Genomic DNA, 27,376 nt, shown 5'->3' with positions numbered 1-27,376 from the left:
CAGGGCTGACAGGAACACAATTCATCTTCTGCTCGGGCAAATTTGACCACAACAAATGAAGAACGGAGCTTACTGTTTGGATGCCATGTCCAAAAACAGACCAAGGGTATGTATTTTTAATCCACACTGTAATATGTGTGAAATATGATAACATTTGTATCTTAAGAGTGTTGGCCTGATTTATTGCTTTCACCTGATGTATTCAAAAATACATTCGTAGAAAAATCTGTCACTCTAATAACACAGGGACAACTAGGATATAAACGTAAGGACCAATAATTCAAACCTGTATGGATTTTCTTTGTTCTGCAGAACATTTTTGTCTATAAAACTGAAGTCAGTGGTCACCAAAACTGTTTGGTTACCAACATTCTTGTGTCACACAGAAGAAAGGAAGTCATAATAGTTTTGAAACAGCATTAAAGGTGAATAATTAATGATGAACTATTCCTTTAAAGCACAAACTTTAAGTACAGATAAACCAGCAAATAAATCAGGTTTCACAATTACATCATTTTAACACATAAAAACATATTCAAAATGCACTGGGACTGAATGTCAAAAGCAGTGAGGTGAAGCTAAACTTTAAAAGACAGAGCCACCAACTTTAAATCTGTAAAAACAATTTAAGGCCACATGTAAGGTGAACGGACAGTCCAGCTCAACATAAAAGTCAGCACTTGGGTGGTAAGATTAACTGTCTTTCTCTTTTCGTTAGCTCACACTGCAGTGCTGAACTCTTGTGGCCAAGCAATAAAACAGCAGTACAAACCACTCAAACTAAAGCTAATGTCTAATTTTCTACTTTATCAGTTTAATGTGCAGAGACAATATTCATAGTTTGATTATCCCCAAAAGTACAAATGCTGTGGATACAGTGTGTTCAACATTGCTTTGTGAGTTTGAGTCGCCCGACATAGCAACATCGACTTGACCAATGAGTTTGGGGCGGGACTATCTGCTTGTTTGACCAATGGCAAGGGTTTGGGAGAATTTCATGTTTTTATTATTAAAAATGTGCTAGTTGCACCTGAAAGCATACACTTTATCTATAAAAGACTAGAAATACAGCTATGAGTAACTATACACCACCAGTCAAAAGTTTTTGAACAGTAAGATTTTTAATGTTTTTAAAGAAGTTTCTTCTGCTTATCAAGTCTGCATTTATTTGATCCAAAGTACAGCAAGACGAAAGTTTTCTATTTGAATGTATTTTAAAATGTAATTTATTCCTGTGATTTCAAATCTGAATTTTTAGCATCATTACTCCAGTCATATGATCCTTCAGAAATCACTGTAATATTCTGATTTGCTGCTCAAAAAACATTTATTATTATTATTATTATTAAGTTGAAAACAGCTGAGCAGAATTATTTCAGGTTTCTGAATGAATAGAAAGTTCAGAAGAACAGCATTTATCTGAAATATAAATCTTTTGTACATTATAAATGTCTTTATCATCACTTTTGATCAATTTAAAGCATCCTTGCTAAATAAAGTATTTCTTTCCCTAAAGACAAAAATAAAAAAATTATACTGAGCTTTTGAACGGTATAGTGTGTAAAGATATATAAGCTTTTTATTTCAGATAAATGCTGATCTATGGATCTTTCTATTCATCAAAGAATCCTGAAAAAATGTACTAAACTGTTTTAAATATTGAGAATAATACTACTATTAATAATAAATGTTTCTTGAAAAGCAAATCAGCATATTAGAATGATTTCCGAAGGATCATGTGACACTGAAGACTGGAGTAATGATGCTGAAAATGTAGCTTTAATCACAGGAATAAATTATATTTTAAAATATATTCAAATAGAAAACAGTTAATTTAAATAGTAATAATATAGCAACAATATTACTCCTTTTGCTGTATTCTGGATCAAATAAATGCAGGCTTGGTGATCTTACTGTTCAAAAACTTTTGAGTACAAACATGTATAAACACTTACAATATACAAAAAACATATTTATTTTCTTTTTTTATTCTGTATTTTAAAATGAATATACCATGATTGCAAATTGCTACAATCTTGATAAATAAATAAAAATAGTTTTGTATTTTCGATAAAAGAGTATCAGTCCTGGCTTCTGTAAACAGGAAAAATCTGAAAAGAGAAAACATAAGAGGCAAAAATATACAAATCATCTAAAATCATTTTAGTTTTGTCCACTCAAATAATCATGAAACAATAAGGTCAATAAGATCAATTAAACACAGAATTTATATATCAAAATATGGAAGGATATGTTTTTTAATAAATTACATTTAAGACAAATAAGTGTTTAAAAATGCAATCTCTGACATATACCATATCTTTGTCTTGCGTGTTTTTGGAAAACCAAAAAAGTCTCAGGATTTTGAAAAATGTAAAAGAACTGTCAAAATCATGTAAAATTAATAAGAAATACTTCAAGGGAAGTGGCTTTCTTTCTTCAGGGGAGCATGAAAGTATAAAATAAGGTATCTTGGGATATATGTCTTTTTTATGTGTTTTTTGTTTTGTTTTTTTTACAGTGAAAGTCAGTGGTCACCAAAACTGCTCAGTTGCCAGCATTCTTAAAAATGTTTTATGTTTATGTTGCACAGAAAAACAGAAAGTCATACAGATTTGGATTTGCATGAGAGCGAGTAAATGATGACAGTATGTTCATTTGTAGGGTGAACTATTAGTTAAATACTGTGATTGTTACAATTTTTTATGCATATTATGCAAAATGCAAAACATTTCATTAGGCTCAGAGTTTCACTGGGGTCTCAGATTTTGGTACCCCTTGTATGAGTAAAAGAAGCAAAGAGATTTTTCTCTTATTACCCTTTCATTTCTCTTTTCTTGCTCTCGGGATCTCAGCGCTCCAATTGATCCTGCTGCAGATATCTGGAGCAGTCCGAAACTTTTTTCACCTCACTGACATTTAAAGTCTCAGAGCACATGGGGCAAACTGACTCGGTCTCTAAGAGCCTGAAACAAACGCATACAAATACAGAAAATCAATGGAGGGGTGGGTGACTATATAGGTGGATAGACAGATGGACCATGGATGGATGAGACTTACTGGGTGAACTGCGAATAGAGAGCAGGGAAATCACAGTGTGGGCAGACACACCAATCCTCCTTGACCAAGTGACGACCCTGAAAATAATGACACACACATCTATCAGACTGTGTAACTCTGCATATACACACCAAAAGGTCAAGTCAAGTTTATTATCATTACAGTCACCGATAAGTCAAGAATGAAATATAGCACCTAGAGAGAGGGTTAAAATAGGGCCTGGGTTTTTCTAGCAGAGGAAGAGGCTGATGAACGGTTCTCTGTGACGTTTACACTGGAACTGAAGCTGCAGGTCGCTCCACCGGAGCAAGGGCTGCTTGTGTTCAGTCAATGCAGTGATGCAGTAGATTAAGTTGTCTGTACTCACTGTGGCGACACAGTAGGGCAGATTATTTTTGCAGCCGGGACACAGCAGCTCACAGTCAGGCAGGCTGAAGCCGCAGTAGGGACAGGGCGAGCTCTCCTCCTCCAACTCTGAAGTATCTGGGCGACTGATGCAAAACAGAAAAAGGTCCGTGACTGGGTCATGGCAAAAGGAGCAAATTCAGTTCAAAACATTTGTGCTGCTTTTGCTAAAACTGAATTTTGAGAAACTCACACAGCTTTTTAGAAATAAGAAAAAAATGTTTTTGGTGGAAATAGGGGTGATCTGTATTGGAAGCCCATTTCTGCCACTGAATAAAAAATAATAAAAGGTAATTGCGACTTTTTATCTCACAATTCTGACTTTTCTCAGAATTGCAGGATACAAAATCAGAATTGTGAGATATAAACTTGCAGTTCTGAGTTTTTTTCCTCAGAATTACAAGTTTTCCTCAGAATTACAAGATTTTTTTCCTCAAAATTGCGAAATATAAACTCACAATAGCAAGTTATAAAATATATATTTTCTCAGAATTTCAAATTTATGTCCCACAATAACTTAACTCAAAATTGCGTGTCAGAACTGTGAGATATAATCTTACAATTCAGAGAAAAAAGTCACAATTGCAAGATATAAACTAACAATTCTGAGGAAAAGAGTCAGAATTGCACATTTATATATTTTACCTCACAAACAATTCAGACTTTTTTCCCTCACAATTGCAAGTTTCTGAGAAATTCTGAGAAAAAAAAGAATTGCGAGTTTATATCTTGCAATCCTGACTTTATAACTCACAGCTGTGAGTTTATATCACAATTCTTGTGGGAAAAAGTCAGTATTGCAAATTTTTTTATTATGCAATTCTGAGAAAAACAAAACCATAATGCTATAAGAAACAGAAAAGATTAATTCATTGTTTACCTGGGTCTTCAGTCTACGACTAGCTCACCTCACTTCTTTTTTGACAAGTTTTCGGGTTTGAGTTGTTTGTTCATCATGTGACAGCCCCATAAGATAAATGAACGATTTGAAAAACCCGACGACTCAAAACAGGTGAATTCCAGTACAGAACCTAATAGGATGTTGCGCATGTGCGACTGAACTACTCACTCCCTGAGACGACTCGTTCTTCCCGAGTCACATTGAAGATTCGTTCAAAGTGAAAGAATAATTCAAGAACAACCCATTACTAATTCGTAGCATCGTGGACGCGCATCCCAGAGCCTGTGCTGCACAAGCTTTTGTGCTTAAAAAGTATACAAAAAAGACAGATTGTTTCGCTAGATAAGACCCTTCTTCCTCGGCTGGGATTGTTTAGAGCCCGTTGAAGCTGCATTTAAACTACATTTTGGAAGTTCAAAATCGGGCACCAATGAAGTCCATTATATGGAGAAAAATCCTGAAATGCTTTCCTCAAAAACCATTATTTCTTTACAACTGAGGACAGAAAGACATGAACATCTTGGATGACAAGGGGGTGAGTAAATTATTTGTGAATTGTTGTTCTGGAAATGGAGTTCTCCTTTAATAGAGATGCAACAGTGCGTTCAAATATATGTTTTCGATGCAGAGTGCAAATGGCTATGCATTTATTTGTGTTGTTAACTCAGTGGGAGCAAAATGAAAATGTGTTAACCGTCTGAACCCGAGATTGACTCTCTCCCCTCTTCCCTCTCCGCTCCGCAGCGCACCACACCCACTTTTGCAGCATTTTTTAAAACTGTGGTGATCCACATGGGGGTTTCATGACCCTTTAAAACTATTACTAACTTTATAAAACTATTTGCACTGATTTATTGTGTTGGTTACATTTTGTTCCTTTCTGCAGTTGCTCAGAAGATGAGTATTCAAGTCTGTACAACACAGACATAGTATGGAAATAAACTACGCTATTAATGGGTGCAATTAATTCTTGATAAATTTCCCTGGTGTGTCTTACCGGACCATGGCCTCTATCTTCTTCTTGTATTTGAGATCAATCTTGTTACGATACTCTGGTCTCATCAGCATAGAGGCAAAACTGAAGGCAGAGTTCCTTAGTCCAGCACGATGACATTCAATAACCGCTGATGTGAGGATGGGGACAATGTCTGTAGGCCATAAACACACACTGTTTTATGCTACATTAAAGGTGGATCCAGTGCCTACAGTGTTAGTTAAAAAAGGCATAATGCTCAGAGAGACTACGAGGGAGATGCCTCGATACATTGAATAAACTGCTGTTGTGTGGAAACAGCTCATTACTCATCACTCTCGTAAAACTCTTACAGCGTTTCAATGATGTCAGGTTCATTATATAATTGGCTTACAATGCACAAGTGATCCAAGTGATCTATTATTGACTGTCAAACCAGCAATACAGATGCAGAGGCTGTCATGTTCTCTCTATATAAGAAAATGTCTAGTGGATCTGACAGCCATAGCGGTATTGAAGTGTGTACTGTATGTATGTGTGGGTAGGTGTATAAAAGAGGCTTACGGGATGGGAATTTGCTGATGTTGTTGGACACACGGATAAGCATGCGTGCCCCCTTTAAATGATCTCCTCTTTTAACATGAATCTGAAAAATGAATCAAAAAACAAACATCTAAAAATTTACAGAAAAGTAAATACGAGTACACACACATCAAATCACAGGACAAACTGAGAAGAAAGCTACACAGATTTCTGTAGAATATAAACCTTTGTTTGTTTATTCAGTTTTCTTCATTAAATAAACATGAAATATAAATAATAAACTGGGGCCGCAAAAAGAAGACCACTTGTCACTTTAACCACAGTTAAAATGCATGTTTAAAATATTAGATATATGCATTGTGGTACTCTTGTGAACGCTTGTTGAAGTTGAAATTGTTGAATAAAGTCATTATTTTTGTTTTCCTTGTGCACAAAAATGATTCTCATAGCTTCAGAAAATTAAGATTAAACCACTGATGTTACACGCACTATTTTAATGATGACTTTACTACTTTTCAGGGCCTTGAATGTGGTAGCTGCATTGCTGTCTGTGCAGGGTCAGAAAGCTCTTGGATTTCATCAAAAATATCATAATTTGTGTTTTGAAGATGAACAAAGAAACATTCATTGATTTTTACTTTTTGGCCCCACTACAGCGGCTTGCGAAAGTATTCATACCCCTTAATTTTTCATGTTTTGTTATGTTGCAGCCTTATGTTAAACTGCTATACATTTCATTTTTCCCCCACATCAATCTACACTCCATATACCGTAATAACAAAGCAAAAAACAAGTTTGTAACAACTTTGCACATTTATTAGAAATAAAAAACTTAAATTATTCCATTCTTAGTATACATACCCTTTTCTGGGACACTTGAAATTTAGCTGAATAGCATTCATAGCACTTGTAGATGTTACTACACTTCCAATAGAGTTAACCTGTGGCAAATTCAATTGAATGGGTATATTTCGGAAAGGCACACACCTCGCAATAAAAGGTCTAACAGCTGAAAATGCATATCAGAGCAAAAACCAAGCCCTGAGGTCAAAAAGCTGTCTGTAGATCAAATATACCTAGATGCAAATACATAGAGATAGCCTTAATGAAAACCCTGTACAAAGAATTCAGAACCTCAGACTGGGCAGAAGGTTCACCTTCCAACAGACAATGACCCTAAGCACACAGCAAGTGGCTTATAGACAACTCTCTGAATGTCCATGAATGGCCCAGCCACAGCCTTGGCTTGAACCCAACCTGAAAATGTCTGCCAGCCCCCATCCAAGCAGACAGAGCTTGCAAGGTGAGGTGAGTAGATAAATGGCAGATAATTGCCAAATGCAGATGTGCAAAGCTTGCTGCATCATACCAAAAAACATACTTGAGGCTTGTAAATGTGCTTCAACTAAGTACCATGTTAAGGGTTTGAATACTTTCGCAAGGCACTGTACATACATTTTTTCTAGCATATTAATAAATGCTGTGAAAACAGTGAAATTAGTAAATGTGCTTCCCACCTTCACTAGTATGTAGCTGTGCAGAATCATCAGGTTTGTGGCCATCTCTGCTGGGATTTTAATGTGCTGTGTCTGAAGCTCAGCGTACATGCTAAACAAAACATCATGGGCATTTCTGTAGTTTCCTACAACACATAACACACACACACTTTAAGTATGCTTTACAAAAAATACAGGGTGGGAATTACCTAAGAATGTATTATCTTCTTATTTTCACACTGAGTTGCAACACACTCCCAAAAATGTTGTTTAGTATCTGTTCAATTCACTCCATAGACCTACACTACATGCATAACCAAAAAGAACCAAAATCAGACCTGCAGACTGCTCCTCTCTGGCGATAATAATAGCAGTTCTTGCTGCCTCTCTGTACTGTTTGAGAGCCATGTACAACCGGAACAGATATTTTGCATCCTAGGAAAGAGCAGAACCAACAAATATTATCTAGTCAATACACTTTTTTTGATAACACACTTCTGATGCTATATACCAATATCATCAGATAACGTAGACCACCCCATACAAATGATTTTCTCTGATTCAAACCATTTTTAACCTAACCTAACTACTAAAAACACAGAATTTGAAGTAATAAATCAGAGGAATTCTACTGAAACACAAACACAATTTCACACTACACACAGACACACACACACACAGAAGTGCCTTCTGCTGGGTCACCACAAAGGGAAATATCAGCAGATGCAATGAGCTACTCACGGCAAGAGACTACACACATGCAGTGACACGCAAGAGAGAGAGAGGATGAGTGAGAGATGATGAGTGCATGGATAAAAGGAACCAATCAGATAATGAGAGCAATAAAATATTTACAGTACATAATTGCAAATATCAGTAGATGTTTGTTTGTAATACAGGCAATTAAAGGGTTCAGTGTCCTGATTTTCAAAAGAGGACCCACACACATTTACAAAAGAAAAGCCTGATAATAAATTATAAAGTAACAGGCAATGTTAGAGCTGCTTGGAGCCACTAGATAATCCTCATGTGTCTAGTTTAATCAAATATAATGAAAAAAGTCCTATTTACCCTAGTAAAAAAGTAATATATTTAAAATATATTTATTTTATATAAGTATAGTTGAAATCTATTCACATATTTACTGACATATCGCTGGAGACTTCCTGATATTAAAATTATAAATAAACTTTATTTGGAGTACTACTTGTGCACAATGCACATTTATTGATGTTAAGCCTAAAATGTGTTTTAGTGTCACTATTGATGAGGATTGTATGATCTTTGAATAAATGCAAGATATTTAAAGTATACTTGCAATAGTTCCACTTTCGCATAATCAAATATACTTCAGTATATCTTTAGTTGGACTTCAGCACTACTTCCGCACAATTAAAGTGCATTAAGTACAAAATGAGTTGTCCCAATTTAGCAGACTTTAAGTATAGTTTAGTATACTAAAAGTGCAATTGCAAGGTACTTTTATTAAGTACATAAATATGTAAACATATCTGTAGTATACTTAGCATAAAATAAATGTATTTCAAATACATTTTTGTATATTTATTTTTCACTAGGGCAGTGAAAGGTCTGGAGCAAAGGGGTGGTGATGAACTCAGTGGAGTCATGGAACAAACAGGAAATAAGCATTTATGGACTCCAAATTCAGTTGTTGTGTTATATATAGCAACATATCTATATTAATATTTGCTGTGGTCTATACAAATGCGGCAAGCTGCACTACTGTTTAAAAGTTTTGGGTCGGTGAGATTTAAAAAATATTTTTAAAAGTTGCTCTCACCATTGCTGCATTTATTTGATCAAAACTACAGTAATAAAGTAATAATTTGAAGTATAATTACATTTATCCCTATAATGCTGAATTTTCAGCAGCCATTAATCCAGTCTTTAGTGTCACATGATCCTTAATATGCTGATTTGGTGCTCAAGAAACATTTAGTATTATCGATGCTAAAAAACATTTGTGCTGCTTGATATTTTTTTGTGGAAACTATGACACAATCTTTTTTATTTGAAACACTTTTTTTTTTTAATGTAACAATGTAGAAGCCTTTAATGGATTAATCTTACTAAATAAATAATAATGGTCTTTTTTTGTAATTCATTTTTAAAACAATGTAAAAAAAAAACTTAAATTATTATATTAAACTCTACAAAATTCCCATTTTAATTTAATTCCAGATTTTATATATATATATATATATATATATATATATATATATATATAAATATATATATATATATTAACATATATTTTTTTTACATATATTACATATATTTATATATATTTTATTTACAGCTCTGTTAAGATCTGTGCTATGTTTACAATACCTTTGGCATTCCATCACTTTCGCCCATCAGGTAATCAATAAGCTGATTTGTTAGAGATTCATCCTTGGCTTCCCCTACCTGTTAAACAAAATAATCATCAACATCATCATCATCATTATAATATTCATCATCATTGTCTTCATTATAACAACATAACAAGCAATAGCTTAAAACTAGGCATAATCACCATAATTCTTGCTAAACATCTTGTTTCTGATTAGGGCATTAACACAGAATTGAATTATAATTATTCAGTAAGAATGATGGCTAAACTACAACATTATACAATTTAAAAAACACAAAATGAAAAATAAAAACAAAAGGAAATATAGTACAAGTGAATTCAGGCATCAAACAACGTTACAACGTGCAGTATGAAGGATTGGTATACGTTTACTTCTGGTCTTTTTAACCCTTAAATGAATACCTCGGGTTTTTAGCAACCCAGGAGGTCATTCACTACCATCCCCCTCCTTCTTTTTTTTAAGTTTGACATCAAATTTCTTCGTATCCCTCAATCTATTCAGTATAAACAATATATCAAGAAAAAAATAACAAAATATAAAAGAATATCTGTTTTCTGATTCATTTTTTGTAAAAAGTGTATAGGGTCGCTAGAGACCCGAGGTGTGTAATAGTGTAAGTACAATGTTCGTGCGCAAAAATATGAAAATATTTGATGAATCAATAAGTGCAATTCACCTTTATTCCTAAATGTCACTGTTATTTGATGGTGGATGTGGTGAATAAGCTGCCAGCGATCAAAATATTGACTTTGAAGTCACTGAAAACACTAGTTTTGAGAATATGTTTGAGATGGCGAATATGAGCCGGATGCTGAATGTACTGTAGAAGTGCGCTCAGAGGATGATGGCGATGGTAAAATCATCTGCTCAAACAGAACCCTTCTAAGTTTCAAAAGCTAATGAAATATGCTTTATTTTATTCTTCTATAACTGTTCTTAAAATATCAAGAGAGATTTTTGCTATTGCAGAAGTTAGAGATCCATCCGTGCTGGATATCTAGGCCCGGGTCGCTAAAGACCCGATTATGTAATAATGATTGGCAAAACATTTTTGTATTTAAGGGTTAAACCATTATGTTGAGATGGTGATCTAGTGATATGACTGATGACTGATTTCTGGGTCAAAATACTGTTCTTTACTACATCTCACTTCTGAATGTGGTCAATCTTATAATGTAACGTTTAGAGAGAATATTGACACATTTTGAGCTACGATATCCCAACTGTTTGAAAGATCCCTTCCAGTATCAACCACTGATTTTTAATAATATATCATCATTGTGCATCTCCTTTTGTGACAAATGATGTGAACTGTAGTGTAGTAAAGAGCGAATTAATTGCTCCCCAGCTGTACTCACTGTCTCAATGGCCATCTCTATGGCCAAACTGTCATCAGAGCTAGGACATTTCAAAAAGTGCTTCAGCGCCTGTGTGTGGACAGACAGACACAAATACATTAATAAGAATTTAATGAGTGATGTAATTAGCACAGTCAGTTGAGTAAAGAATCCCTTTAGAGATAATGAGCAAAGAGGGGAGGGCAATGAAGTGTGACCAAAAGTGAAAGCTTGAAAGACAGAGGAAGTGCACTCAGGCATGGGAAGGAAAGAGAGAAAGGAATCTACACAAACTGCACACAAAGTTCTCGTACCCTGCTGTACTGTCCACACTTCTGAAAGAACTTCCCAGCCTGAAGATGATTCTTCTCCCCCTCAAAATACAGCGCTATGCTCTGATAGTCCTCTATTGTAGCCTCTGAACCTGAACACATGCACACAGCATGATAAAAAACACTGAAATATTGAACTTATTCATCTAATACAATTTGGATGAATAAGTCTTGCAAATCAGGTGCTGTGCGGTTAAATGAAGTAGGTCATTCCTATATGCAGCACTATGCTTTCAACAACTTAAAAAATGCCGCCTACCATGCATTGTGGAACTCTCATAAGGTACGTCAAAGACATTGTCAAGAAATTGTTGAATGAAGTCATTATTTTTGTTCTCTTTGTGCACAAAAAGTATTCTTGTTGCTTCATTTAAGGTTGAACCACTGATGTCACATGGACTGTTTTAACAATGTCCTTACTACTTTTCTGGTCCTTCAACGTGGTAGTTACACTGCCGTCTATGCAGGGTCAGAAAGCTCTTGTATTTCATTAAAAATATCTTAATTTGTGTTCCCAAGATGAACGAAGGTCTTGCAGGTTTGGAATGACATGAGGGTGAGTAATTAATGAAAGAATGCTAATTTTTGGGTGAACTATCCCTTTAAAGGAATATTTCAAAAGATTAACAGAATGGAAAATCCTACACATAAAAGTACACATTATATTCATAAGCAATTAAAACTATATTTTGAAAAATTTTGATTAGAGAAACAAAAAAGTAATCTAGAATATTTCTTAATAATAGGCACATGATTTAAAATACACACATAATTGTCATATTATGAAATCTAATAAGATTCCCATGCCTAAAATTGTGAATTTAATATTTTACTAGCATATTCAATGGGGACTTGAAAATGTACTGCACAGTCGGAATGAGGAAGTGTGAAATGATCAGAGAGATCACCAATGATGTCAGCGTAGACCTCCATCTGCCCATGCTGCTGAGCGAGCTGAAAAGCTTCATCACTGCAACGTGACAAAACCAGGAACTGGATCGCTGATCCGTAATCACTCAAACGCAGGAAAAACCTGTGCAGTTACCAAACATTTATCACACAGAACATCAAGAGGAGCACAGAACTTGAATTGAGGAAAACATTTTCACTGGTTGGAAATACATTTTATAAAAAAGAAATGTTATAATTTTGTTTATTTGGCACACAGATTTTTGACGTTTCTCTCTTTACTCACCTGGCCACCATTTTGGCTCCTTCGATGGACTGAGTTTCTCGTACGATGCGGACGGCCTCCTCAGGGTTGTTAAGATGCTCCAGTAGGATTCGAATTACATTGTCCCAGTCTCGTGCACTTTCATAGGCCATTGCTGCCTCTTTATATCTATACACACATACACAAAATTTGTAAAGTGGCAATTTGGGGAATGTTGGATTAAGTGTTTCTTGAATGTGGTTTTACAACAGTGTTCATAACACATAAGGACACGTTTCCCTGGATAAACACTGTTAACTTTTAGAATTTAAACATTTATACTTGCATTTATTAAACTGAGCTGAAAAAACATTCCATACTTCACACATATTTTTTTACTTTTAAAACAATGCACAGTCCTGTACCTCTTTTTACATGTGACGAATCTGTACTACACAACAGTCAACAGTGAAACAACTGTTTATTTCTAATGGGTGGTAAATTGATAAATTATATATATAAAACAATGGAAAATGTATTTCTCTATTGTGGGGAAAATCTTTAGCATTATATACACTGTTCACCAAGGCCGCATTTATTTGATAAAAAATACAGAAGAAACAGTAATATTGTGAAATATTATTACAATTTTTAAAATAATGGTTTTCTATTTTAATATTTTTTTAAATATAATTTATCCTGTGATGCAAAGCTGATTTTCAGAAGTCCATACTCCAGTCTTCAGTATCACATGATCCTTCAGAAAATTGTGATAATGCGATTTATTATCAGTGTTGGAAACTGTGGGCTTAAAAAAATAAAAAAATAAATAATAATAATAATAATAATAATAATAATAATAATAATAATAATATATATCACTTTTTATCAATTTAACACAACCTTGCTTAATAAAAGTATTAATTTCTTTAAGAAAAAAATGTAATGTAAATGTAAAAATGTAATGTAAATGTAAAAATGTACTGACCCCAAACTTTGAAAAGTATTATATAGTGTTGCAAAAGATTTTAATTTAAAGATTTTAAATAAATGCTGTTCTTTTGAACTTTCTATTTACCAAAGAATCCTGAAAAACAGTATCACAAATTCCAAAAAAAAATTAAGAAGCACAACTGTTTCCAACATTGATAACAAATCAACACATTACAATTATTTCTGAAGAATCACAAGACACTGAAGACTGGAGTAATGGCTGAAGAAAATTCAGCTTTACATCACAGGAATAAATGACATTTTAAAGTATATTAAAATAGAAAACTGTTACTTTAAATTGCAATAATATTTTGCAACATTACTGTTTTTTCTGTATTTTTGATCAAATAAATGCACCCTTAATGAGTATAAGAAACTTATTTAAAAAAAAAAAAAAAAAAAAAAAAAAAAAAAAAAAAATCACACTGATCCCAAACTTTTGAACAGCAGTGTATAAAATAAATCAATTAATAAATTAATTAATTAAAATAAAATGCTATGAAGTGACTTCTGTAAGTGAGTGCTTATGTTGTTGGATTGTTTGTTTCTAAGAGGGACTATTTGGTACATACTTGCCATCCACCTCTTTTGCCTTAGCGTACTGAAGGTGAATCTTTGGGGACGTCACATGAGGCAGGAGCTCGCCCACCTTTGCCCTGAGTTTAGAGAATAACATTAGTTACAAATTAGCTACAAATCACATTTATTTTTTATAGCAAAATATTAAAATATGTGATTTAGTTGTTATTTACTGTTAGGAAGTAGCATTACCAGTTTTTGCAGCGTATGTAGACAGACGCAGCTTTGTCATAATACTGGCCTTTCTCATACAGCTGAGCCGCTTCTGAATATTGCTGCACACACAATCATTCAGTCAACAAGAAATTCTAAACCACAGCATACTGCTCTCTAACAAATCATAAAAGTGATTTGTATGTCAATGAACACACACCTTCATGCTTTCCAGAATTGCTCCACAGTCTTTCTTCAGAGCTCTGCTGGGGTGTTTGATAGCCTGGTTGGCTCCTCTACGAATGTCACCCATACGAATAGACATACGAGCCACTCCTGCCAGACAGCTCTCATCATGATCCTGGAACTACAAACACACAAACACACACACACATCAGGATCTCCCGCCAGCGACAGTCACTGAATGAGCAATGCCTTGTTCCATCACAATGAGGCGCAAAGTCACTCTACAAAACCTTCACTCTCTCTGCTCCTTTCTGGTGGAATTAAATGCCAGCCTCCACTTAAACTGCTGAGACCATCACATCTTTCAAGAAGCAGCTGAATAAACCTGGCATGTTACACTACGACTATTGTTGGCTATTGTTGACTATTGTTGACAAATTGCTTTTGTTCTTTTTTTGAAAGTAGCTTTCGATAAAAGTGTCTCCTAAATGCACAAATGTAATGTAAAATCTACAATCCATGCCGTATTCAGAAAAAAGAAAGACTTTATAAATGTGTAAATGATAACAACATTTTCTTTTTTGGATGAGAATTTCCTTTAAATTTGTAGGTCACCATTTCACAAACGTGCAGACACTCACCTTGTTGTTTCCTGTTATGCCTTTCTCATAGTGAGCCAGTGCATTCGTATAATCTCCACTAGAGGGCGACACAAAAACAGATGACATTACATCAACAGTCATAGCAGACACATCTAGCAGAGAAAATACGTGTATGTCATTTACAATCAGGCACATGAAAATGTGTATGAGCATTTGGTATTTCCAAAACACGTGTAATTTACTAATATAATGTAGCCGTCTTACACAAATTCCAGCTGTATGGCATATTCTTTAGAAATAAATGGGATCTCATCCGGGTCCAGTCTTTTAGCCAGCTGTAGCGCACTGTCCCAATGCTGCAGGTCCCTTCTCATCTACACATACAGTATACATACATTATATACTTTGATGCATACATCTGAACTTTCATGAATGTGTGTGTCTACTTTACCTCCAGAGCTGCCATAGGATACGAAGAAGTCAGATACAGGTCCTGTGCTCGGTTGTAATCATTACAGAACATGGCCAAATGACCAGCCAACAAATTCTGATCTTCTATTCCCTACAAACACAGTTAAGAAAAAGCACTCCATTGTCTTAGAGTTCAAAGTTCCCTTGTATTCCAGACAAAAAAAAAAAAGCCCTGTTACAAAATGAGTGAGCTATTTCACTGCTAACTACCTAAATGGAACCTTTTCTTGGATCTTTTCATTTGCCTTGTGACACAATGATCAAAAAAATAATTCATTAATTGTCACTTAGATCTCAAAGGAGAAGTTCCAGATAATTTATTCACCTCCATGTCATCCAAGATGTTCATGTCTTACTTTATACAGTCACAAAGAAATTAAGGTTTTTGAGGAAAACACTCCAGGAATTTTTTCCATATAATGGACTTCAATGGTGGTGGGTTAAAGATCCAAACTGCAGTTTCAATGCAGCTTCATAGGGCTCTACACAATCCCAGACAAAGAATTAGGGGTTTATCTAGCAAAACAATCAGTCATGTTTTTAAAAACGTAAAAAATGATATACTTTTTAACCACAAATGCTTGTCTCACTAGCTTTTCGTTGGAAAAGTTGCACATGTTTAGTTCTGTGTACTTTGGTTAAAAAAGGTAGGGTAGGGCGAAAAACTCATCCCATCTCATTTTCTCCTCCAACTTCACAATCGTCCGACATTGCTATTTTACCTTTTTTGTAAAAGGGCGTTTGACTTTCTACGTATGCACATAGTGCAAGATGATGCATTTGTGGTTAAAAAGTATCTAAATTTGTATTTTTCTTAGAAAATGACCAGTAGTTTTGCTAGATAAGTACTTTATATCATGACTGGGATCTTGTAGAGCCCTTTGAAGCTGCACTGAAATTGCAATTTGGACCTTCGACCCATTGGCCACCACTGAAGTCCACTACGTGGAGAAAAATCCTGGAATGTTTTCCTCAAAACCCGTAATTTCTTTTCGACCGAAGAAAGAAAGAGATGAACATCTTGGATCACATGGGAGTGAGTAAATTATCAGGAAATTTTCATTCTGGAAGTGAACTTCTGCTTCAGCGTGAGATTGCATTTGAGTTTAACAAAAGAGTGGGGTTTATATTGACAAAATAACCATTGTAGTCTGGCAAACTTCACCAGAGAAAAGTCGGTCGTTTCATGACATTTTGATTAAAAATTACAAGGTCATTTTTAAAAAAATGAAACATATATATGGATGAATTTTTCACAATAACATCAGTGTCATGCATTTAAAAAACAGATATGGTGAATTTCCATTCTATGCCAGCTTTAAAATGCTGCCTGCTGAGGCAAGAGCTAGTGACATGTGGTCGCACCTTGATATCCTCTAGGGACATGACCATGCCGACGTTTCCCATCATGCGGTATACTCTGATGGCCAATTCCACCTCCATGTGATGAAGACATGCCCTTCCCAGCTCACCCCACGCTTCAGTTCTGTTCAGAGCTTTACAGATATTCCACGCATCAGAAAACCTACACACACAAACATACCGTAATCAGTGTTGCTGAATAATTCTGAAGTGCTGAAGTGACATTGCGATTATTGATACATTATGCATCCAACAACCATGCTTTTAGAAGCATTTAGGTTTGTATTATTTCGCTTAATTTAGTTAAGCCTGCACAATAAACTACCAAATCAAACTAATGTAGCATGAAAATACCTTTTCAGCATAATGGCTTGCTGCAGTAACGACTGGAGCTTGTCTTTACTGGTGTCACTGTGTGGGTTGTTGAGGAATGAATGTGTGTTCAGAACCACACTATTAATCTTCCCACTCTGGGTCTGACATGTCAGCTCCCCATTATGCAACAGCAAGGGCTTATGGGAAAACGGCAATTTGGTGGCACCAACTAGAATCACTTTAGAGCCTAGAGAAAAACATACACACAAAAAAAACCCCACACAAATGAATTAAATTTCCATAGCTGTAAAGTCTGTTTCATTGCCCAAATAAAACAAAATGTCTAGCACAGGACACCGATGATAAAAAATGGAAATCAAGAACTTTTTCAGATCCAATTCTATTTTTAAAAATAGATGAATGCTTAAAGCTCTGGACATCTGCATTCTTTCACTGTACTAAACAAAATATTCCATATAAGCATCACAACTGTGAACTATGTGAGCTATTTAGCACTGTTTCTTGCAATAAAAAATATTATTTTTCACATGCACATGACATTACTGTACTTTTAATATTGTCATAATTTGACAACTTGAGGTTTATCTCTCCAAGGCACTGTCCATGCTTTCCTTAAAACCATTAAAATAATGTCTAACAGACATTAGTTTTACCCTGTATGGTGTCTTTGTGGAAGGCATAAGTGTAGACTTTGTCCTCCTCATACGCCACAAACACACCCTTATTGCTGATCCAGTTTTCCCACAATACCCCTTTAATGGCAGGAGAGAAGTCTGGGATCTCAAACACTGAATCGTTTACCTGTAGGAAACACAGACTTAGTTTAAAGTTTGACATGAGTCTCTCAGCAATGTCACATTTTTACTACTGGTCATTAGATAGTCCACCCAAAAATAAAAAATTCTGCCATCATTCACCTACCCTCATGTCGTTCCAAACCTGAAAGACCAAGATCCAAAATGTTCTTGTCTGTCTTTATTCAGTTGTAAAGAAAGTAAAAAATATTATAAAAAATAATATTTTTTATATATTTTTTTAATAATGTGTTTTTTGAGGAAAACATTTTAGGATTTCGATTCTGACAGTGAACAGGAATACACCGAGATCACACTGAGCTAGACAAGGTGAGCATTTGAGGTTAAAAAGTATATAAATTGTCAATAAAAAATAAATAAATAAATAACCAATCGTTCCGCTAGATAAGACCCTTCTTTTAGAGCCCTTTGAAGCTGCATTTAAACTGCATTTTGGAAATTTGAACTTGGGGCACCATAGAAGTCCACTACATGGAGAACTTTCCTGAAATGTTTTCCTCAAAAAACAATTTCTTTACGACTGAACAAAGAAAAACGTGAACATCATGGATGACACAGGGGCGAGTAAATTATCTGTAATTTTTCTTCTGGAAAAGAACTTTGCCTTTAAAATATTTTGCCAAAATATCTCAAAATGAAAGTCACAGGTTTGGAATGACATTATGGTAAGTCATTGATAGGTCAACAATCCTATAAGAGAGGAAATGTGTTTATTTGTGTGTACCGGACAGTAAAGGAAGCCGTCACTTTTTTCATCAATAAAAACGAGACGTGTTCCATTGGGGTCTGGAAAGACTTTGCGTACACCCACTGAATGGCGATACTCATTCACACTCTGCCAGTCTTCAAAATAAAAACATTGAATCAAGCCGGTCTACAGAAAGAAAGAGAAAAAAAAAACAATTATTCAAATTTAGGTAATAAGGCACATCAGGCCAAGTTGCAGTGTATCATAAACAGTCACACTAAAGGGCTCACAGTACCTTTATTGCTTTTATAAAACTACAAAATGTTAAGGGCACAAACATTTATTAAAACGTAATTTTAATAAGCATCCTATGCTAAAAGTTATAGTCTATATAGTTATTGAAGAGGAACAAGAAATACTGTGTGATTTTAGTTTGAGGTTAGATTCTTTTAATATATTAATAATTTAAATAATATGAACTATGTATGAACTAACTATTTATAAAGTAACATTCTACTAATGTTAACTCTGACGTAAAGCTGTGTTGCTGTTCCTCACCATTTATGAATGTGATGACATTGGATGCGCAGAATGTGAATCTCAATAGAAGGTCACCCAGGTATCTAATGTTTTATGAATGCTGCATATTTGGACATACATACTACTTATCTGATGTACTTGTTTTTGCATACTGCACAGTAATGAATTAGGTGATGTGTTTTATAAAGTATATTTATCACAAACCAATCAGCATCCATGACCATACTTATCCATTTAATAAAATGAGGTAACAGTGAAAAAAGTGTGTATGTGAATGACTCACGTCCGTCCCGTAATACAGAAACTCAGAGGTGAGAGCATGGCTGAGGATGCGGTATTTCTGGTCAGGTTCTGGAAACAGTTTCGTTTGTCTGTCCTCCTGAACAACCTGCTCATCTCCGTCAATCTTTCATATAAAACCGCACACAAATTAAAACAAAGAGTAGAAAAAGCTGACAGTCATATTTTTTTAGATATAATTGGCTTCTTACCACATGCAGCTGGACTTTCCCCTCAAACAAGGCAGCAGCATAGTCACAGTTCAGACACATACTGGCCACTGTCCCTAAATACTCAGTGTCTTTTACACGCTCCACGCCTGAAACATACACACACACACACACTTAGGGTTAGTTCACCCAAAAATGACCATTCGGTCACCAGTTATTTATTTATATCATGATGTTCCAGAAACTCAAGAGTTGAATAAAACCTGACAGCTTTCTGTCCAAGATTTTGATTTAACCACTTGATTCTTATGGATTCATCTTATCATTCATTCTTATGGACCTCTTCATTAAAAAATTTAAAAAAAAGTCTTATGGGTTTGGAACTACGTAAGGGGGAGTAAATGATGACAGAATTTTTTATTTTTGGGTTACGGGAAAAGTACAGAGAGTCAGTAGTACAAGTCACAATATTCCTTTTTTCTGTAATGTGAATTCATATTGTTTCTCACTTACCATTCTCTCCTAATGCATAAAACCACGCTCTGTTATTCATGCCCACAGCAACATGATATGGTCCTACAGCTATAAAATTAGGCTCAACCTCTACTGCAACAGCAACAGGAGACTCCTGAGAAGAAAGAAAATGCATCAAATTATGTGTTTACAATTTCTATGAAAAACCTTCTGGCAAAAAACACATGGGGAATGAATGTACAGCACTCTCTCCACCCGCAGTACCACGACTGAGGTGAGTCCCTCGAGCAAGGCACCGAACCCACAACTGCTCCCTGTGCACCGCAGCATAAATGGCTGCCCACCGCTCCGGGTGTATGTTCACGGAGTGTGTGTATGTGTGTTTGTTCACTACTCACTGCTGTGTGTGTGTGCACTTGGATGGGTTATATGCAGAGCACAAATTTCAAGTATGAGATACCATACTTGGTCACACGTCACATCCTTTCCTTGCCTTTTTTTTTTTTTTTTTTTGTAATGTTCTGGCTCTTCAGTGTTGCCAAGTCTGTGGTTTTCCAGCGGAATTAGGCTACTATAATACTGTTGCTGCGGGTTGTTTTCATGTCTGTGGGTTTTAGTGACCCCACTAACGTCATATTTAGCCCCTGGAATGCGAATTTACCATGGGAACCCTGAAAAAAAAACGTGTGTAATTTACACCCCAGAACGCACTTTTTAATGGGGGCGAGTTGGGCGAGTTTTGGGCAAATTTTAAAACACAGTTGGGCAGGTTTTATTGTCAAAACCTGGCAACCCTGTGGCTTTTCCAAGCTTTATAATAAATGGCAGTAAATGGCTGTTAATTTTTTGATAAACAATTCAATAAAGTGCATCCATCCATCATAAAAAGTGCTCCAATTCTTCGGCCTTCTGAAGAAGATTCGATGCATTTGTCTAAACCATAATCTCTAGCTTCCACTACTATTTTACTTGCATTCACGAGAAAGTGGCGTACCAGCGGACAGATGTACAAAACATCAGAGGATTTTGATGTAAGCCAAGAGGAGACTGGCTTTCCTTCGCTGTAAACAAAACTTGGTTCTCGAGAGACTAGCATATTCTCTCCAGAGCTTCATTTATGTCATTTGCTGGAAGGCCATTATAAAGCTTGGAAGAGCCAGGACATTTTTTAAAGGGGTCATATGATGTTGCTAAAAAGACATTTTGTGTATTTGATGTAATGCAATGTGTTTACATGGTTTAAGGTTAAAAAATAAAAAAAAATCACATTATTTTCCTTATACTGTACATTATTGTTTCTCCTCTCTGCCCCACCTTTCTGCAGTGTGTCGATTTTTACAAAGCTCATTGTTCTGAAAAACGAGGTGTGCTCTGATTGGCCAGCTATCCAGTGTGTTGTGACTGGGTGAATACCTCAAGCGTGTGACGGAAATGTTATGCCCCTTACCATGTTTTGATGCCATGTCCCACCGCAACGAAGAAAAACAATGAACCCATTATAAATGAGGCATTTGTTGCATCCAGTGGGGACATGTTTACTGATTATAATGACTTATACTGTCTTTTTACGTGTTGTGGTGCACTGTGCTGCGTAAACATTAAACCATGTCTGCATTTGTGATCACAGAAATGACAACAAGCACTACTCTACACTGCTCAAAACTCACATTTGAATAGTCAGTAGCAAATTCTTTAAATACGAAAACATACATTTGGAAGGCCAAAGTAAGTAGTTTTCGCTTTCGCAACAAAACACATAGCGTCTCTACGACATGGTGGTGGAAACAACAATACTACAGCGAGAAAAAAGTTACACTTTCTTCCTTTGCGTATACATTTGGGCGGTCTTATGCAAATCTTCCCTAACAGTGACGCAGAATTGTGGGGGCATGTTTGAATGAGCCATTTTAGGAAGGCATGGCCTGAGTCTTAACTTTTATAAAGAACATCTTGTTTTTTTGATGTGTGCATATCTGTGTATCATCTCCTTACCCCTTCCACCTGGTTGGCGACTGTGACTTCCAACAGGGATGTAAGATAGGCGATTCTAGTGCTGCTGCTGTCTCCCAATATGGGCAGCTTGGTGAGGAACACATGCAAAGTTCCCTGTTGAGAAGATACAGCTAACAGCTGCCCATCATCAGTCCAACACATCTGATCAAGGCCTGAGAAAGACACCCACAGAGCTAAGAACTAATGCTTTTCACACAAACAGTGCATCAATATGCAACAAAACTTATTTTATACCTTTAGTCTCTTCATCCAGAGTGACAATAGCATACATTTCCTTCAGATCAGTCAAGTCATGTATCTTAATACTGACAGAGAGATATAACACTGTTATCTTAAAGTAGAGAAAACGTTATTTTCAATGAGTGGTGGATACAACTGTCATGATTGGCAGAGAAAAAGGTAGAATGTGTGTCGGAGAACTGAAGGCAATTTGTAACTGCAATAAGCAACTTTTTGATCCTTTAAATCAATATATAATGACTTTGTATATGTAAATTGGTTTTGACACCTGGCCAACAAGCCGATCCACCCACTGGGAAATGTGGCATATGGCAACATTTACAGTACTGCAAACATCTATTGTAATGACATCTGCATGCTAATGAACACTTACCAGTTGTCCCCACAGGACGCAGCCTTGTTTAGGGACTGTGAGATGGCGATGCTAGTCAGGCTGTCTTTATGATTGTGGGCTTGAAACAGCTCTTGGCCAATCTCACGGATATGTGTGGAAATGACTACAAAGTAGCCATGTGAAAATCCAATCATGATATAGCCATCGCCATACCTAGAGATAGAAAGGAATAACACTGAAGTTCACTGAATAAACTGTGGTTATTCAAACTGTGGTTAAACATCTTGTTTGAGCACATTGGTTAAAGAGCAAGGCTGCAACATGCATGTTGAAACTAAAAAATTATGTTGGTGAGAAATTACGTGTGTGTGTTTGTACCAGCGGTAGGAGATGATGTTGCCGTAACGCTGCTGAAAGGCCAGTTCTATAGGGTTATCGGGGTCATTTAGATTAAACAGAAACAGGGTCTTCTTTCCCAAAGCAACACTAACCTGCAAGTTAAAGATCATTTAGTCATTATTTAGATGTATTTGCATTCTCATGAAACAATGTGAAAAATCCGAGCTGGATTAAGTGGCTCAAGCTATTATCTAGGGATGCTTTTAAGCACAACTTGAAGCCGAGATGAGATAGTTGTAGTTGGCAAACAATGTTGCAACTAGCTGGCTGAACATAGAATTCAACTGATGTGTAGTCACAGGTTAACATAAATCAGCTATTTCACAGAGGCTTCAAATGCGCTAATCCTTTAAAAAGTAACAAATTGGTTTACAAAATTACTGCTTGTACAGTGATGCCAGAACGCATTTGTTTTGAAATTTCATTTTTATTTGCACCCATAAAGCAAAAAAATAAAATAAAAAAAAAAAACAGAAGAGAAGAGATTAAGGTTGCTTTGCATTAAGTAATTTGCTGCGACAAAATCCCAGATTGTGATTACTATAATGCATAAATAATAATAATATTATTAATAATAATTAATATATTCAATATTTTTGATATACACTGCCCTTCAAAAGTTTGGGATCACTAAGATTTTTAAAATATTTTTTAAAAAAGTCTCTTATGCTCACCAAAGTTTTTATTACCTTAACACATCCCTGCTGAATAAAAGTATTCGTTTCTTTCAAAGAAAGAAAGAAAGAAGGAAATGACCCCAAACTTTGAACGGCAGTGCATACTGTTACAGAAGACTGCTATAAGAAATAAATGCTGTTCTTTTTACCTTTTTATTCATCAAAGAATCCCAAAAAAGTATCACAAGTTCCACAAAAAAAAATTATATATATATATATAAGATGGCATTAAACAAATATTAAAAATATATTTAATATCTTAATATAATAATAAAATATACTTTATGTTGTTTCTACATTAATTTGAATTGTATAATACAGTAATAAAAATTGTAATGTTATGTGGGATTAATTGTGATTAATGGCAATTAATTTCAGAAAAAATGTGCGATTAATTAGTTATTTTTTTTAATTGACTGACACCACTTATATATATACACTACCGTTCAAAAGTTTGGGGTCAGTACATTTTTATTGTTTCTTTTTTTTTAAGAAATTAATACTTTTATTCACCAAGGATGTATTAAGTTAATAATTAAAAGTTTATTAAAAGTTAATAATAAATAATTTACATTGTTATAAAATATTTATATTTTAAATAAACACTGTACTTTTTAAACTTGTTATTCATGAAAGAATCCTGAAAAAAATAAAATAAAATCACAGGTTCCAAAAAATATTTGGCAGCACAACTGTTGATATTATCCAACATTGATCATTCTAATAATAAATCCGCATATTAGAATGATTTCTGAAGGATCATGTGACACTTAAGACTGGAGTAACAGCTGATAAAAATTCAGGTTTTCATCACAGGAATAAATTCTATTTTAAAGTATGTTAAAATAAAAAAACATTATTTTATATTGTAAAAACATTTTGCAATATTACTGTTTTTTTTCTATATTTTTAATCAAATAAATGCAGCCTTGATGAGCATAAGAGACTTCTTTAAAGACTATTACAAGTCTTACTGACCCCAAACTTTTGAACGGTAGTGTATATATATATATATATATAATTGAGCTTTGCATTACAGGAACAAATTCTATTTTAAAAGTATATTTTATAAAAACACTATTTTAAATTGTAATTGTAAATTGTTTTTGTGTATTTGTAATTAAAAAAATGCAGCCTTGATGAGCAGAAAAGGAAAAAAATAATTTCTTTTAAATAATAAAAATCTTTTTGAACAGCAGCATACATTTTAAATATATTTTTGTAGTTTTTAAATATTTGAATTTTACTGTGATGTAAAACTACTGATGTAAAAATGTAGAAAGAAAGAGTGTAAAAATGTATTGTAATATAAGATTTTACTTATACGCTGACCTCTACCTCTAAGTAAGGTCAGTGTAAAAATGAAGTAAAATGAGCATGTTAACATACAGTGCTTTCCCCTGGAGATGATCGCTCATCTGTTTTCATCACTGAGAACTGAACATCTGCAGGATCTGCTCTCACAGAGGTCTGAAGGTAAAAAAAAGGAGCCGTAAACAGCATTTCAAACTATGCTATTTATATGACTGCATCAACATTTACAGTACTAAGGATCTTGTTCTGACAGACCCTCATGTACCTGTCGAATGGTGTCTCCCTCATGGTTGCTGATTGTTATGCTGCGGTCTTCACTGCCTAGTGCCAGGAGATTCTGAGAGCTCCAACAGCCACATGTGATTTTCTTTGTGTGCTTACCTACATGTACACATGCATGATGTGGAAACTATTCATACAGTATTCTATTTAATTATATTTCTATTTTATATTTATATATATTTTTTAATTGCTTAATTTTACCCAGAACAGGAATCTTGCGTGAGGTTTGCTGGTTGTAAATGAGCAGGTTTCCTTTAGATGTGCCAACAGCCAATAGTGGCCCGGTTTTAGACCACAGCAGAAATGACATCTGATCTCTGTATCAACCAAGAAAAAAATAAACATTAACCTAAAGGCATCTCAAAAACAATCCAATTCAAAGAGTTTAATTTCAATAACACATGTTTGCTCTCTCATCACATCACTTACCTCATGCCACTATCCAGCTGTGAGGTTTTGTTAACATTTGCATCCCACAAGTAAATGGAACTGGACTTTTCAGCAATCACAGCTAAGATATCGCCATCTTTATCCCAGTCAAGAGATACGCAAATCCTGCATGCAAAAAAAAATATAAATAAATAAACAAAGAAAAAAGAATGAGCAACAACAAAAAAAGAAGCTCTTTAGTTATGCATAAACAAAATCACATAAAATGTTCTTCTCTTAATTTAAATCTCAGATAGACAGAACACTTACCCAGGGAGATTCAATTCATTCACCTTCTGTCCATGCCGATCAAATATTTTTACAAAATTGTCAGGGCTGTGGATCAATAAAATATGACATGTATAACTTGTTGCCTAAATAGATTAACATTTCATGGCTAAACCAACAAAGCACAGTTACTCACCCTGCAACTGCAAGATAGTTCCCTACTGTTTTCTGCCATTTGTATTGCAAACATGATCCAGTCCAGGACTTTTCTGACAGCGTGAAAACACGCTGAAAAGAGACAAAACAAGTTTCAAATCAATACAGTTCGCTGATAAATTAATGTCATATAATATCAGGATACATTGACCACAAACGACATACTATCAACAAAAATAAAGTAATAACTGTTCAGCCTTTAAGTCAGCATTTTTTATTAGGAGACAGGCAAATATGGCTACGCTAATCAACATTTCGCAGTTTATATATTTTATTTACATGCATTTATTTATTTTCTATGCTAAAATACATGAACTGCTGTTGAGCTAAGTTAGCCATCGTGCTAACGCTATTTGTGATGCACCTAAAAGCATATAAAACATTCGTCTTCGCGAACGCACATGTGCACTCTAAACAGCGACAGTATTATAAATTCAATGTGACATTAAGTAGTTTTATATGTAAAAACATACGTGCCTTCATATTTGTATGTCGAAAACGTTACACTTCCCAGAGTGCTTCACTCCGACGCGTCTTGATCTCTCTTGGCAACCGCTTAGCAACAGCAAGTCAGCGTTCAGCAAGACATGACAAAACGAATGTATTTATTAAGAGAAAGAAAGAAAGAAAGAAAGAAAGAAAGAAAGAAAGAAAGAAAGATTTTTTTGATGAGGAGTACCTATGTGCCGGAACATACTATTGAGATTATTCCATACGGCAAATAATATTCTGTCTGTCTAAATATATGTGAAGCATATTATAAATTTAAGTTATAAATAGCATGATTCAAAGCAATATATTTACGAATAGGAAATCTCCTTTGTTTAAACCTTCATATTTTGCAACTATATTACAAGATGTACAACAGGGATCAGACGTTTTAAGGGATAAAATTACTCAAGATATACAGATATAAAATGATTTTTCTTTCAGACAAATCTGAAACTCATATCTTAAGTTTAAAGCAGTTACATATTTCTGATAACATGCTATAGACAGTTTGGAGTATGTATAATCA

At 34.8% G+C, this 27,376-nt stretch overlaps 1 protein-coding gene across 1 annotated transcript; it reads right to left on the bottom strand.

Moving 5' to 3' along the window:
- Positions 1-150: 150 nt before the first annotated feature.
- On the bottom strand, positions 151-26,939 carry wdr19 (WD repeat domain 19). The gene is made up of 37 exons (XM_051119109.1): positions 26,836-26,939; positions 26,339-26,430; positions 26,185-26,250; positions 25,915-26,040; positions 25,687-25,802; positions 25,469-25,584; positions 25,279-25,359; positions 23,192-23,304; positions 22,853-23,026; positions 22,474-22,544; positions 22,219-22,391; positions 20,266-20,380; positions 19,795-19,901; positions 19,587-19,709; positions 18,800-18,949; positions 17,914-18,061; positions 17,279-17,486; positions 16,928-17,087; positions 15,543-15,653; positions 15,356-15,465; positions 15,131-15,188; positions 14,524-14,670; positions 14,343-14,425; positions 14,144-14,227; positions 12,621-12,767; positions 12,334-12,458; positions 11,408-11,517; positions 11,115-11,183; positions 9,731-9,808; positions 7,717-7,813; positions 7,400-7,524; positions 5,904-5,985; positions 5,364-5,514; positions 3,428-3,551; positions 3,061-3,137; positions 2,820-2,966; positions 151-2,111 (listed from the first exon to the last, which is right to left on the bottom strand). The coding sequence occupies exons 1-36, from the start codon at positions 26,839-26,841 to the stop codon at positions 2,852-2,854; spliced, it is 4,038 nt and encodes a 1,345-aa protein (XP_050975066.1). The 5' UTR covers positions 26,842-26,939; the 3' UTR covers positions 151-2,111; positions 2,820-2,851.
- Between the last annotated feature and the right edge of the window lie 437 nt (positions 26,940-27,376).

The sequence above is a fragment of the Labeo rohita genome, chromosome 1 (genome assembly GCF_022985175.1).
Source record: "Labeo rohita strain BAU-BD-2019 chromosome 1, IGBB_LRoh.1.0, whole genome shotgun sequence".
Lineage (NCBI taxonomy): Eukaryota > Metazoa > Chordata > Actinopteri > Cypriniformes > Cyprinidae > Labeo > Labeo rohita.
The sequence above is the reverse complement of the archived record's forward strand: the minus strand, read 5'-3'. Positions and strand labels throughout refer to the sequence as shown.